Genomic DNA, 13,357 nt, shown 5'->3' on the forward strand with positions numbered 1-13,357 from the left:
GGAAGTGAACCCGGAACCCTCAGGTTTCTGGCACGGCCGCTCTACCCATTACACCATGGACTGATGCAAAGTGGAAAAGTTTTCTGTGGTCTGACGAGTCCACATTTCAAATGATATTTGGAAACAGAGGACGTGGTGCCCTCCGGAACAAAGAGGAAAATAACCATTCGGATTGTTAGACATTGGTAACTTACACACCTGTGAAGGCACCATTAATGCTCAATGGTCCATACAAGTTTTGGAGCAAGATATGGTATCAACCGAGCAACGTTATCATGGACACCCCTGCTTATTTCAGCAAGACAATGCCAAGCCAAGTGTTTCAACAGCGTGGCTTTGTAGTAAAAGAGTAGGGGTACTTTCCAGGCCCGCCTGCAGTCCAGACCTATCTCCCATGGAAAATGTGTGGCGCTTTATGAAGCGTAAAATACGACAGCGGAGACCCCGGACTGTTGAACGACTGAAGCTCTACATAAAACAAGAATGGGAAAGAATTCCACTTTCAAAGCTTCAACAATTAGTTTCCTCAGTTCCCAAACGTTTATTGAGTGTTGTTAAAAGAAAAGGTGATGTAACACAGTGGTGAGCATGCCCTTTCCCAACTACTTTGGCACGTGTTGCAGCCATGAAATTCTAAGTTAATTATTATTTGCAAAAAAAATAAAGTTTATGAGTTTGAACATCAAATATCTTGTCTTTGTAGTGCATTCAACTGAATATGGGTTGAAAATGATTTGCAAATCATTGTATTCCGCTTATATTTACATCTAACACAATTTCCCAACTCATATGGAAACGGGGTTTGGAAATTAAATGATTGCCATTGAATTTAGAATCTGTTTATTCCAAAAACATCCCCTAGTATTTCCACATCCCAATTTATTGTGCTGAAATATGGGGAAATAATGACAAAAGTATACTTAATCCATTAATATATTCTAATATGTTTGTTGTACCAAATTATAAATGGCGAGAATCGGTGGGAATCAAAAATCAGTTCCGAATCGAATTGTTAACCCAAGATTCGGAATGGAATCGTGAATTGTTTAAGATTTGTATTTTGATCTTATTGATCTCATTATGTGACAACTTATTTACCGTTAATATTTGTTGATAAAGTTATTGATTTTTTTTTTTTTTAATTGAGCACCGGAAGTGAACAAACGTGTTAGAAATATATATAAAATGGAGAAGGGGTTGGATTAAACAAACTCTGCTTCTTCCTACTTCTACTCGGACATGTAATGAGAAACTGGAAATATGTGATGTACCATATTGTAACTATGCATGTTCAAAATATACCCATACCCATAAACATCATTTTACTTGTTGAATTATTGACACGTTATGTTGCTTATTTTAGGTTTGCTTTTACAGTATATAGTACTTAATTTATACGTAATATAAGCAAACTACCGTATTTCCTTAAATTGCCGCCGGGGCGCTAATTAATTTAAAACCTCTTCCCACTCCTGCGCTTACTAAAGGCATGCGATATAAGTAAGCATGCTCTAATTATTTTAAAACCTCTTCGCACTCCGGCACTTAGCAAAGGCATGCAGTAAAAATTTGAGTGTGATGTAAGCTTGGACCTTAAATCCTACTGAATAGCTCTTAATCTTCTTCCCTTTATGCGATTTCAATTTACCGGTATTGAAATCAGCCTCCTCCATTTTGAAAATGATGACAGGGGAAGTGTCACTCGTGACGTCAAGAGTTTGACCAGGCGGTAATACTAAGCATGCGCTAATTATTTTGCGAAGCGAGTTTAATTCAAGGCAGGAAATACGGTATTACAAAAAAAAATCTTGGGAAACATGCTTTGTTTTTTGTGTCAGACATGCTTGAGGAACATCATAGTCTTTTTGTACAATTCAACATGTGCGAAATGTGATTGGGAGAAGTAGAGCATAATGTAATTAAAAAATATATATATTTTAGTAATAAAGTAATCAATTAATCAGTTTGTTCGATAAATTGTGTAATTGGATAAAACACACGTTCTAGTCTCAATGTATATTTTAGGGGAACTAGTTAGAATATCAATCAATCAATGTTTATTTATATAGCCCTAAATCACAAATGTCTCAAAGGGCTGCACAAACCATTACGACTACGACATCCTCGGAAGAACCCGCAAAAGGGCAAGAAAATATATATATATATATATATATATATATATATATATATATATATATATATATACATATATGTATATATATATATATATATATAATATATATATATATATTTTCTTATATATATATATATATATATATATATTTTCTTGCCCTTTTGCGGGTTCTTCCGAGGATGTCGTAGTCGTAATGGTTTGTGGATAAAATGGATAAAATAATGGATAAATAATAAATGGATAAAATAAATGGATAAAATAATAAAGGTTATGGCAAGCAGACAAACTGTTGTTTGTATTATTATTTATATATATATATATATATATATATATATATATATATATATATATATATATATATATATATATATATATATATATATATATATATATATATATATATATATATATATATATATATGTATATATATATATATATATATATATATATATATATATATATAAATAATAATACAAACAACAGTTTGTCTGCTTGCCATAACCTTTATTATTTTATCCATAGAATGCACTTTTCATATGTGTGCATTGATAAACATAAAACAATTATAATAATCCTTTGTTTCCACATACGAAAGAGGCCTTGGTCGGATATAAAAATTCGAAATTGCACTGTTCACACGGACATTCAAAAAATCTGATACTGGTCGCACTTAGGCAAAAAAAAAATGGTGTGAACAGGGCTATGTCCATGTACTCTAGGGGTGTCCAAAAAGCGGCCCGCAGCTAATTGTTTATGGGCCCCTCACACAGTCTGGAAATGCCATCCATCCATTTTCTACCGCTTATTCCTTTTCGGGGTCGCGGGGGGCGCTGGCGCCTATCTCAGCTACAATCGGGCGGAAGGCGGGGTACACCCTGGACAAGTCGCCACCTCATTGCAGGGCCAACACAGATAGACAGACAACATTCACACTCACATTCACACACTAGGGCCAATTTAGTGTTGCCAATCAACCTATCCCCAGGTGCATGTCTTTGGAAGTGGGAGGAAGCCGGAGTACCCGGAGGGAACCCACGCATTCACGGGGAGAACATGCAAACTCCACACAGAAAGATCCCGAGCCCGGATTTGAACCCAGGACTGCAGGACCTTCGTATTGTGAGGTAGACGCACTAACCCCTCTTCCACCGTGAAGCCGCAGTCTGGAAATGCTATTGCAAAAATAAAAAACACTAAAAATATTGGAATGAGTTGAAATCTATCAAGAAAAAGTTGCAATGTTGACACAAAGCTGCCATGCAGGCTGTTTTTTTTTCTTTCGGCTCTTTATTTTTGATTTTTTTTGCCATTGCTCCAAAAAAAAAATAATGACAAAAAAATCCATGTTATAATGACTTATTTTCAAAGCTCCAATTAGTTCAAAAATGTCACTTTGAAATGTTTTATGTGGTAAATATTGCATATATTGTGCAGTTGCCATATAAAAAACAAAGTTTTCTTTGACAAAAGAGCATAAAACAGACAAAATAATAGTTTAAACGTAACATGGACGGATATATCTGAAGTTGATCTCGTAACTTAAGTGTTGAAAGTTAAAAGAAAACCTTACTAAAAATGTATCACTTTCTGAGTGGGCCACCTTTTGGATTCCAAATATACTTAGTGGTATTTTATTTATCTTTTCACTGTGATTACTCAAAAATATAAAATAATTCAAATCAATGGTGTCCCGCATTATTGATCTTTTAGGCCTCTAATTACTAAATACTGCATATTTCAGTTTTAGTATGAAAAACTAGGTTGTTTTTGACAGAAAAGCCATAAAAGCTTTTTTTTTTTTTTTTTTAAAGGGGAACATTATCACAATTTCAAAAGGGTTAAAAACAATAAAAATCAGTTCCCAGTGGCTTGTTGTATTTTTTTTAAGTTTTTTTCAAAATTGTACCGGTCCCGGAATATCCCTAAATAAAGCTTTAAAGTGCCTTATTTTCGCTATCTTCGAAACCACTATCCATTTCCCTGTGACGTCATACAGTGCAAACAACATGGCGGTTACCACAGCAAGATATAGCGACATTAGCTCGGATTCAGACTCGGATTTCAGCGGCTTAAGCGATTCAACAGATTACGCATGTATTGAAACAGATGGTCGGAGTATGGAGGCAGATAGCGAAAACGAAATTGAAGCTATTGAGCGAATAGCTATTGAGGCTATTCGGCCATAGCGTGGGTGTACCTAATGAAGTGGCCCATAGCATGGCTGCCTTATTAGCATCGCCGGTAAAATGTGCGGACCAAACGATCAGGACTTCGCAGCTTGTGACACTGGAGCAACTTAAATCCGTCGATTGGTAAGTGTTTGTTTCGCATTAAATGTGGGTATCTAGTTTCAAATGTACATACAGCTAACGTAAATAGCATGTTAGCATCGATTAGCGTAGCATGTTCGCATCGATTAGCTGGCAGTCATTCTGTGACCAAATACGTCTGATTAGCACAAAAGTCAACAACATCAACAAAACTCACCTTTGTGATTTTGTTGACTTAATCGTTGCAAATGCATCTGCAGGTTATCCATACATCTCTGTGCCATGTCTGTCTTAGCATCACCGGTGAAGTGTGAAGACACTCTGGCACATTCAATGGGGGTCTGGCGGCAGATTTCTTGCCAGTGGTGCAACTTGAATCCCTCCCTGTTAGTGTTGTTACACCCTCCGACAACACACCGACGAGGCATGATGTCTCCAAGGTTCCAAAAAATTGTCGAAAAAACGGAAAATAACAGAGCTGAGACCCGGTGTTTGTAATGTGAAAATGAATATGGCGGGTGTGTTACCTCGGTGACGTCGCGTTCTGACGTCATCGCTAAAAGACCGATAAACAGAAAGGCGTTTAATTTGCCAAAATTCACCCATTTAGAGTTCGGAAATCGGTTAAAAAATACATGGTCTTTTTTCTGCAACATCAAGGTATATATTGACGCTTGCATAGGTCTGGTGATAATGTTCCCCTTTAAAGTTGATATAGAGATTTACTGTAAGCGTTAAATAAAAAATAATAATACAATTTTGACTTATTTTTAACATTTTAATAACTGAGACCCTTTATGGTCCCCGGGACCCCTAAAGGTAAAATACATTTTAAAAATCCATATATTTTGTTATGGTTTGAAAATGGTAAATGGGTTATATTTGTATAGCGCTTTTCTACCATCAAGGTACTCAAAGCGCTTTGACACTATTTCCACATTCACCCACTCACACACATATTCACACACTGATGGCGGGAGCTGCCATGCAAGGCCCTAACCACGAACCATCAGGAGCAAGGGTGAAGTGTCTTGCTCAAGGACACAACAGGCGTGACGAGGTTGGTAGAAGGTGGGGATTGAACCAGGAACCCTCAGGTTGCTGGCACGGCCACTCTCCCAACCGCCCCACGCCGTCCCCAATAAAGACGAAAATGAAAAATATAAAAACGGCCCCCGCATGCTTTAATTTTTCCGTGTGTGGCCCCTCAATGGAAAAAGTTTGGACACCCCTGATGTACTCGTGTTAAAAGTTTCAGGCACTCCATGCAGTTCGGATTTGATTACTTTTAATTAGTCGTTAAACAATTATTCGAAGCAACACAATATTAATCAAAGCCTTTTTTTTCAATCGAATTAATCAATTTAATGCAGCCCTGTATCAGATTTCATCTTGTTTAAATTTCAGTTTGCGCAGTTTCGGTAGGTAGTGTGGCCGTGCCGGCAACTTGGGGGTTGCAGGTTCGATTCCCACTTCCACCATCCTAGTCACTGCCGTTGTGTCCTTGAGCAAGACACTTTACCCACCTGCTCCCAGTGCCACCCACGCTGGTTTAAATGTAACTTAGCTATTGGGTTTCATTATGTAAAGCGCTTTGAGTCACTAGAGAAAAGCGCTATATGAATATAATTCACTTCACTTCACTTCACAAAACGCACCATTTAAAAAAAAAAAAAAAAAGTGGATTCCAATGACTCAATGGACTGCGCTGCTTGTTATTGTTATGCATTGGTGGTTCAGTGGTAGAATGGAGGCCCGGGTTCGATTCCCGGCCAATGCATCATTCCTTACCATGAATTGATTAACGTGGCCCCCGACTTAAACAAGTTGAAAAACTTATTGGGGTGTTACCATTTAGTGGTCAATTGTACGGAATATGTAATGAACTGTGCAATCTACTAATAAAAGTTTCAATCAATCAATCAATCAACGTTAGTGTGATATCACACTGTTAACAAAACTATTATTAGTTTTCCGTTCGGGCTCCAGTACTCTGGAATGCCCTCCCGGTAACAGTTCGAGATGCCACCTCAGTAGAAGCATTTAAGTCTCACCTTAAAACTCATTTGTATACTCTAGCCTTTAAATAGACCTCCTTTTTAGAACAATTGATCTGCCGCTTCTTTTCTTTCTCCTATGTCCCCCCCTCCCTTGTGGAGGGGGTCCGGTCCGATGACCATGGATGAAGTACTGGCTGTCCAGAGTCGAGACCCAGGATGGACCGCTCGCCTGTATCGATTGGGGACATCTCTACGCTGCTGATCCGCCTCCGCTTGAGATGGTCTCCTGTGGACGGGACTCTCGCTGCTGTCTTGGATCCGCTTTGAACTGAACTCTCGCGGCTGTGTTGGAGCCACTATGGATTGAACTTTCACAGTATCATGTTAGACCCGCTGGACATCCATTGCTTTCGGTCCCCTAGAGGGGGGGAGGGGTTGCCCACATCCGAGGTCCTCTCCAAGGTTTCTCATAGTCAGCATTGTCACTGGCGTCCCACTGGATGTGAATTCTCCCTGCCCACTGGGTGTGAGTTTTCCTTGCCCTTTTGTGGGCTCTTCCGAGGATGTTGTAGTCGTAATGATTTGTGCAGTCCTTTGAGACATTTGTGATTTGGGGCTATATAAATAAACATTGATTGATTGATTATCTCTCACCCTGCTGTAGAAATACAACCCTGGTGAAGGTGTATATTTCCAACTGGTACACAAAGAGCCACTCGGTCTTTAAACGTGGTTTAATCTCTATTTACTATTTGTGTTTTGAAGCATTTTCCTCAAAGCGTCTGACTTGCTTACGTGCAGGTAAAGCAGCAGCTTCGGCTAAGCTATGTAACAGATATCCTGTGAAATCCGACTCTGTTACACAATACCAAACGCGGTGCCAACGGGATCATCCTGGTCTTCGCCCACTCAAAGAATTTAAGTGTTTCCAAAATGTCTTGGAGCTTTCGACGAGCATCTTGCATAATCTCACCCCTGTCGTGCAGAATGCTGGCCTGCCTGTAGGAATTTATCTCGATGAATGAAGTGAGGAAGCAGAGACACTCACCCACGCAGGCTCCGTTCTCGGCTTCGGTCATGCCAGCGGGGCAGCTGTCAAAACATTGGTACCCTCCGTCTGTGTTACGACACTGCTGGTGAGCTGGACATACGTTCCTCATACACTCATTAATATCTGTGAATGAATACAAAATGCCTGGAGTCAGGGAATTACAAAAGTACAGGACCAATATTCAATACTTAAAAAAACCTATGATTAATGTCTTCTTTTCTGGCATATACAGTGGTGGCAAAAAAAGCATTTAGTCAGCCACCGATTGTGCAAGTTCCCCCGCTTAAAATGATGACAGAGGTCTGTAATTTTCATCATAGGTACACTTCAACTGTGAGAGACAGTTGTAGGAATTTTAAAGAATTTATTTGTAAATTGTGGTGGAAAATAAGTATTTGGTCACTTCAAACAAGGAAGATCTCTGGCTCTCACAGACCTGTAACTTCTTCTTTAAGAAGCTCTTCTGTCCTCCACTCGTTACCTGTATTAATGGAACCTGTTTGAACTCGTTATCTGTATAAAAGACACCTGTCTACAGCCTCAAACAGTCAGACTCCAAACTCCACTATGGCCAAGACCAAAGAGATGTCGGAGGACACCAGGAAAATAATTGTAGACCTGCACCAGAGTGGGAAGAGTAAATCTACAATAGGCAAGCAGCTTGGTGTGAATAAATCAACTGCGGGAGCAATTATCAGAAAATTGAAGACATACAAGACCACTGATAATCTCCCTCGATCTGGGGCTCCACGCAAGATCTCATCCCGTGGGGTCAAAATGATCATGAGAACGGTGAGCAAAAATCCCAGAACCACACGGGAGGGACCTGGTGAATGACCTGCAGAGAGCTGGGACCAAAGTAACAAAGGTTACCATCAGTAACACACTACGCCGACAGGTAATCAAATCCTGCAGTGCCAGACGTGTCCCCCTGCTTAAGCCAGTGCATGTCCAGGCCCCTCTGAAGTTTGCCAGAGAGCACATGGGAGAATGTCATGTGGTCAGATGAAACCAAAACAGAACTTTTTGGTATAAACTCAATTCGTCGTGTTTGGAGGAAGAAGAATACTGAGTTGCATCCCAAGAACACCATACCTACTGTGAAGCATGGGGGTGGAAACATCATGCTTTGGGGCTGTTTTTCTGCCAAGGGGACAGGACGATTGATCCGTGTTAAGGAAAGAATGAATGGGGCCACGTATCGTGAGTTTTTGAGCCAAAACCTCCTTCCATCAGTGAGAGCTTTGAATGGTTGACCAAATACTTATTTTCCACCATAATTTACAAATAAATTCTTTAAAATTCCTACAATGTGAATTACTGGATTTTTTTTCCCACATTCTGTCTCTGTTGAAGTGTACCTATGATGAAAATTACAGACCTCTGTCATCATTTTAAGTGGGAGAACTTGCACAATCGGTGGCTGACTAAATACTTTTTTGCCCCACTGTACATGTTGGATACCCATGTTAAAAAAAGTATCATAAATAAGGTTCCTGCGTTTGAATGTGAGCTTGCACATAGTTTTTGTTGCCTCTGTGTTGTAGTCTTTTTTCAGCGGGAGGCCGCATGCAGGTAAAAAGGTGTTTAATGTTTAAACCAAAAATAAACAAAATACGAGTGCCCCATAAGAAAAGGCATTGAAGCTTAGGGGAAGGCTATGCAGAATGAAAATAAAACAGAACTGGCTACGAAGTAAACAAAAATTGAATGCTGGACGACGGCAAAGACTTACTGTGGAGCAAAGGCGGCGTCAACAATGTACATCCGAACATGACATGACAATCGACAATGTCCCCACAAAGTAGGATAAATACGACTGAAATATTCTTGATTGCTAAAACTAAGTAGATGCTGGAAATATCGCTCAAAAGAAGACATGAAACTGCTGCAGGAAAATACCAAAAAAATTAGAAAAAGCCAGCAAAATAGGAGCCAAGACAAAAACTAAAACAATACACACAGGAAAACTCAAAATGAGTCAGGGCGTGATGTGACAGGTGGTGACAGTACACCTACTTTGAGACAAGGCCTATATGGCTTGGTTACGGTTTAAAGTCTTATCCAACAATTCGTATCCAACGACGTTTTACTGTCAACTGAGATTTGTTTTTCAATGATTTCTGCGTCCGGATTTTTTCAACGCAAAAAATGTGCCTTGGCTCAAAAAAGGTTGAAAAACACTGCCCTATGGTATACACAACCAAAAATGTGATGTCCACATATGTGGACACCAGGTTCTAGTAAGTTCGATTATAATTGTCAGAGCTATCCGTTAACAGTCCTTGAGCAAAAAAACAACGTCTTAATAAAACCTATTTTGTGTTAGATGACTGACCGATGCAGTGGTGTCCTGACAACTGGTACCCAGGATGGCATATGCAGCGGTAGGAGCCAAGAGTGTTGAGACACTGATGCTGACAAGGGGATAGGGCAGATTCACGGCATTCGTCCACATCTTAAACATAAAATTTGACATCTGGATCAGACTGCTTGGTAATCAACACAGGATCACATGTACTGAATGATCAACTTGCCTTCGCAGCTTGTTCCTGTGACGCTGGGTTTGAATCCTTCTCCGCACTGAGCTTGGCAACGATACGTGCCGGCAGTGTTGACGCACTGCTGGTTGTAGTGGCACATATGTGAGTCCTGGGCACACTCGTCAATATCTGTTGGGTTCAGCCAGTGAGTTCATCAAAGTGTTGCATGAAAATATCAACAAAATCAGTGTGCCCGATGTCGACAAAAGGAAGCGGTTTCTCACCTTGGCACGTGTTGGTTTCCATGGAGATGGTAAAGCCAGAAGGACACACACAGGAAAACCCTCCCATGATGTTGTTACACGAATGAGAGCAGGGAGACTGAAGTGCACATTCGTCTTCATCTAGTCATAACGAGACATCAAATTACAATAACGCAGTGGAACAATGGTGTATATTTGAAGTTAAAGGCCTACTGAAATGAGATTTTCTGATTTAAACGGGGATAGCAGGTCCATTCTAGGTGTCATACTTGATCATTTCGCGATATTGCCGTATTTTTGCTGAAAGGATTTAGTAGAGAACATCGACGATAAAGTTCGCAACTTTTGGTGCTGATAAAAAAGCCTTGCCTGTACCGGAAGTAGCAGACGAACATCCTCACATCCTTTACAATCATGGCCACCAGCAGCGAGAGCGATTCGGACCGAGTAAGCGACGATTTCCCCATTAATTTGAGCGAGGATGAAGGATTCGTGGATGAGGAAAGTGACAGGGAAGGACTAGAAAAAGAAAAAAAAAAGACTATACATCCATCCATCCATCCATCTTCTTCCGCTTATCTGAGGTCAGGTCGCGGGGGCAACAGCCTAAGCAGGGAAACCCAGACTTCCCTCTCCCCAGCCACTTCGTCCAGCTCTTCCCGGGGGATCCCGAGGCGTTCCCAGGCCAGCCGGGAGACATAGTCTTCCCAACGTGTCTTGGGTCTTCCCCGTGGCCTCCTACCGGTTGGACGTGCCCTAGGGAGGTGTTCGGGTGGCATCCTGACCAGATGCCCGAACCACCTCATCTGGCTCCTCTCGATGTGAAGGAGCAGCGGCTTTGCTTCTCACCCTATCTCTAAGGGAGAGCCCCGCCACCCGGCGGAGGAAACTCATTTCGGCCGCTTGTACCCGTGATCTTATCCTTTCAGTCATGACCCAAAGCTCATGACCATAGGTGAGGATGGGAACGTAGATCGACCGGTAAATTGAGAGCTTTGCCTTCCGGCTCAGCTCCTTCTTTACCACAACGGATCGGTACAATGTCCGCATTACTGAAGACGCCGCACCGATCCGCCTGTCGATCTCACGATCCACTCTTCCCTCACTCGTGAACAAGACTCCTAGATACTTGAACTCCTCCACTTGGGGCAGGGTCTCCTCCCCAACCCGGAAATGGCATTCCACCCTTTTCCGGGGGAGAAGCATGGACTCGGACTTAAAGGTGCTGATTCTCATTTCTATTCACACTCGGCTGCGAACCGATCCAGTGAGAACTGAAAATCCCGGTCAGATGAAGCCATCAGGACCACATCATCTGCAAAAAGCAGAGACCTAATCCTGCGGTCACCAAACCGACTATACAGTGGGAACAATTCAGATGTTACTAGACAAATGTATCTGCTTATTGTGTTACTAGTGTTTTAGTGAGATTATATGGTCGTACCTGTACAACCTGAAGGTCGGACCCGCACCTTTCTTCAGCACCAGTCGAAGGGTGGTGGCGATGCCCATCTATGCCCTTCGCAAAGAACCCTCTTCGAAACACGATCTTTCGAAATGATCGCTGCATAATACACTGTACTTCGTGTGTGTGGTCCAATCCAACCGTGTTCGCTTGACTGCTCTGTTCCATAGTAAAGCTTCACCTCCATCTTTCGGGAATGTAAACAATGAAATACCGGCTGTGTTTGTGTTGCTAAAGGCGGCCGCAATACACCGCTTCCCACCTACAGCTTTCTTCATTGACGTCTCCATTACTCATTGAACAAATTGCAAAAGATTCAGTGACACAGATGTCAATAATACTGTGGAATTATGCGATGAAAAGAGACGACTTATAGCTGTGAACAGTGCTGGAACAAAATGTCCTCTACAATGCGTGACGTCACGCGAACGCGTCATCATACCGCGACGTTTTAGCATGATACTTCCGCGCGAAATTTAAAATTGCAATTTAGTAATCTAAACCGGCTGTGTTGGCATGGGTTGCAAAGTTAAGATTTCATCATTGATATACAGTGGGGCAAAAAAATATTTAGTCAGCCGCCGATTGTGCAAGTTCTCCCACTTAAAATGATGACAGAGGTCTGCAATTTTCATCATAGGTACACTTCAACTGTGAGAGACAGGATGTGAAAAAAAAATCCAGGAATTTTAAAGAATTTATTTGCAAATTATGGTGAAAAATAAGTATTTGGTCAGCCATTCAAAGCTCTCCCTGATGAAAGGAGGTTTTGGCTCAAAATCTCACGATACGTGGCCCCATTCATTCTTTCCTTAACACGGATCAATCGTCCTGTCCCCTTGGCAGAAAAACAGCCCCAAAGCATGATGTTTCCACCCCCATGCTTCACAGTAGCTATGGTGTTCTTGGGATGCAACTCAGTATTCTTCTTCCTCCAAACACGACGAGTTGAGTTTATACCAAAAAGTTATATTTTGGTTTCATCTGACCACATGACATTCTCCCAATCCTCTGCTGTATCATCCATGTGCTCTCTGGCAAACTTCAGACGGGCCTGGACATGCACTGGCTTAAGTTGGGGGACACGTCTGGCACTGCAGGATTTGATTCCCTGTGGGCGTAGTGTGTTACTTTGGTCCCAGCTCTCTGCAGGTCATTCACCAGGTCCCCCATTGTGGTTCTGGGATTTTTGCTCACCGTTCTCATATTCATTTTGACCCCACGGGATGAGATCTTGCGTGGAGCCCCAGATCGAGGGAGATTATCAGTGGTCTTGTATGTCTTCCATTTTCTGATAATTGCTCCCACAGTTGATTTTTTCACGCCAAGCTGCCTTCCTATTGTAGATTCACTCTTCCCAGTCTGGTGCAGGTCTACAATTATTTTCCTGGTGTCCTTCAACAGCTCTTTGGTCTTGGCCATGGTGGAGTTTGGAGTCTGACTCTTTGAGGCTGTGGACAGGTGTCTTTTATACAGATAACGAGTTCAAACAAGTGCCATTAATACAGGTAACGAGTGGCGCACAAAAGAGCTTCTTAAAGAAGAAGTTACAGGTCTGTGAGAGCCAGAGATCTTCCTTGTTTGAAGTGACCAAATGCTTATTCTCCACCATAATTTACAATTATATTCTTTAAAATTCCTACATTGTGAATTCCTGGATTTCACATTCTGTCTCTCACAGTTGAAGTGT

At 41.3% G+C, this 13,357-nt stretch overlaps 1 protein-coding gene across 1 annotated transcript in view; it reads right to left on the reverse strand.

Moving 5' to 3' along the window:
* hmcn2 (hemicentin 2) overlaps positions 1-13,357 on the reverse strand; it is a 229,065-nt gene that overhangs the window by 24,103 nt on the left and 191,605 nt on the right. Inside the window, exons 73-76 of the mRNA XM_061906866.1 lie at positions 10,224-10,343; positions 9,994-10,128; positions 9,795-9,914; positions 7,454-7,579 (exon numbers count right to left, since the gene is read on the reverse strand). Of these exons, the coding sequence (XP_061762850.1) occupies positions 7,454-7,579; positions 9,795-9,914; positions 9,994-10,128; positions 10,224-10,343 (501 nt within the window). The remainder of the gene's footprint in view (positions 1-7,453; positions 7,580-9,794; positions 9,915-9,993; positions 10,129-10,223; positions 10,344-13,357) is intronic.

Source organism: Nerophis ophidion, linkage group LG07 (genome assembly GCF_033978795.1).
Source record: "Nerophis ophidion isolate RoL-2023_Sa linkage group LG07, RoL_Noph_v1.0, whole genome shotgun sequence".
Lineage (NCBI taxonomy): Eukaryota > Metazoa > Chordata > Actinopteri > Syngnathiformes > Syngnathidae > Nerophis > Nerophis ophidion.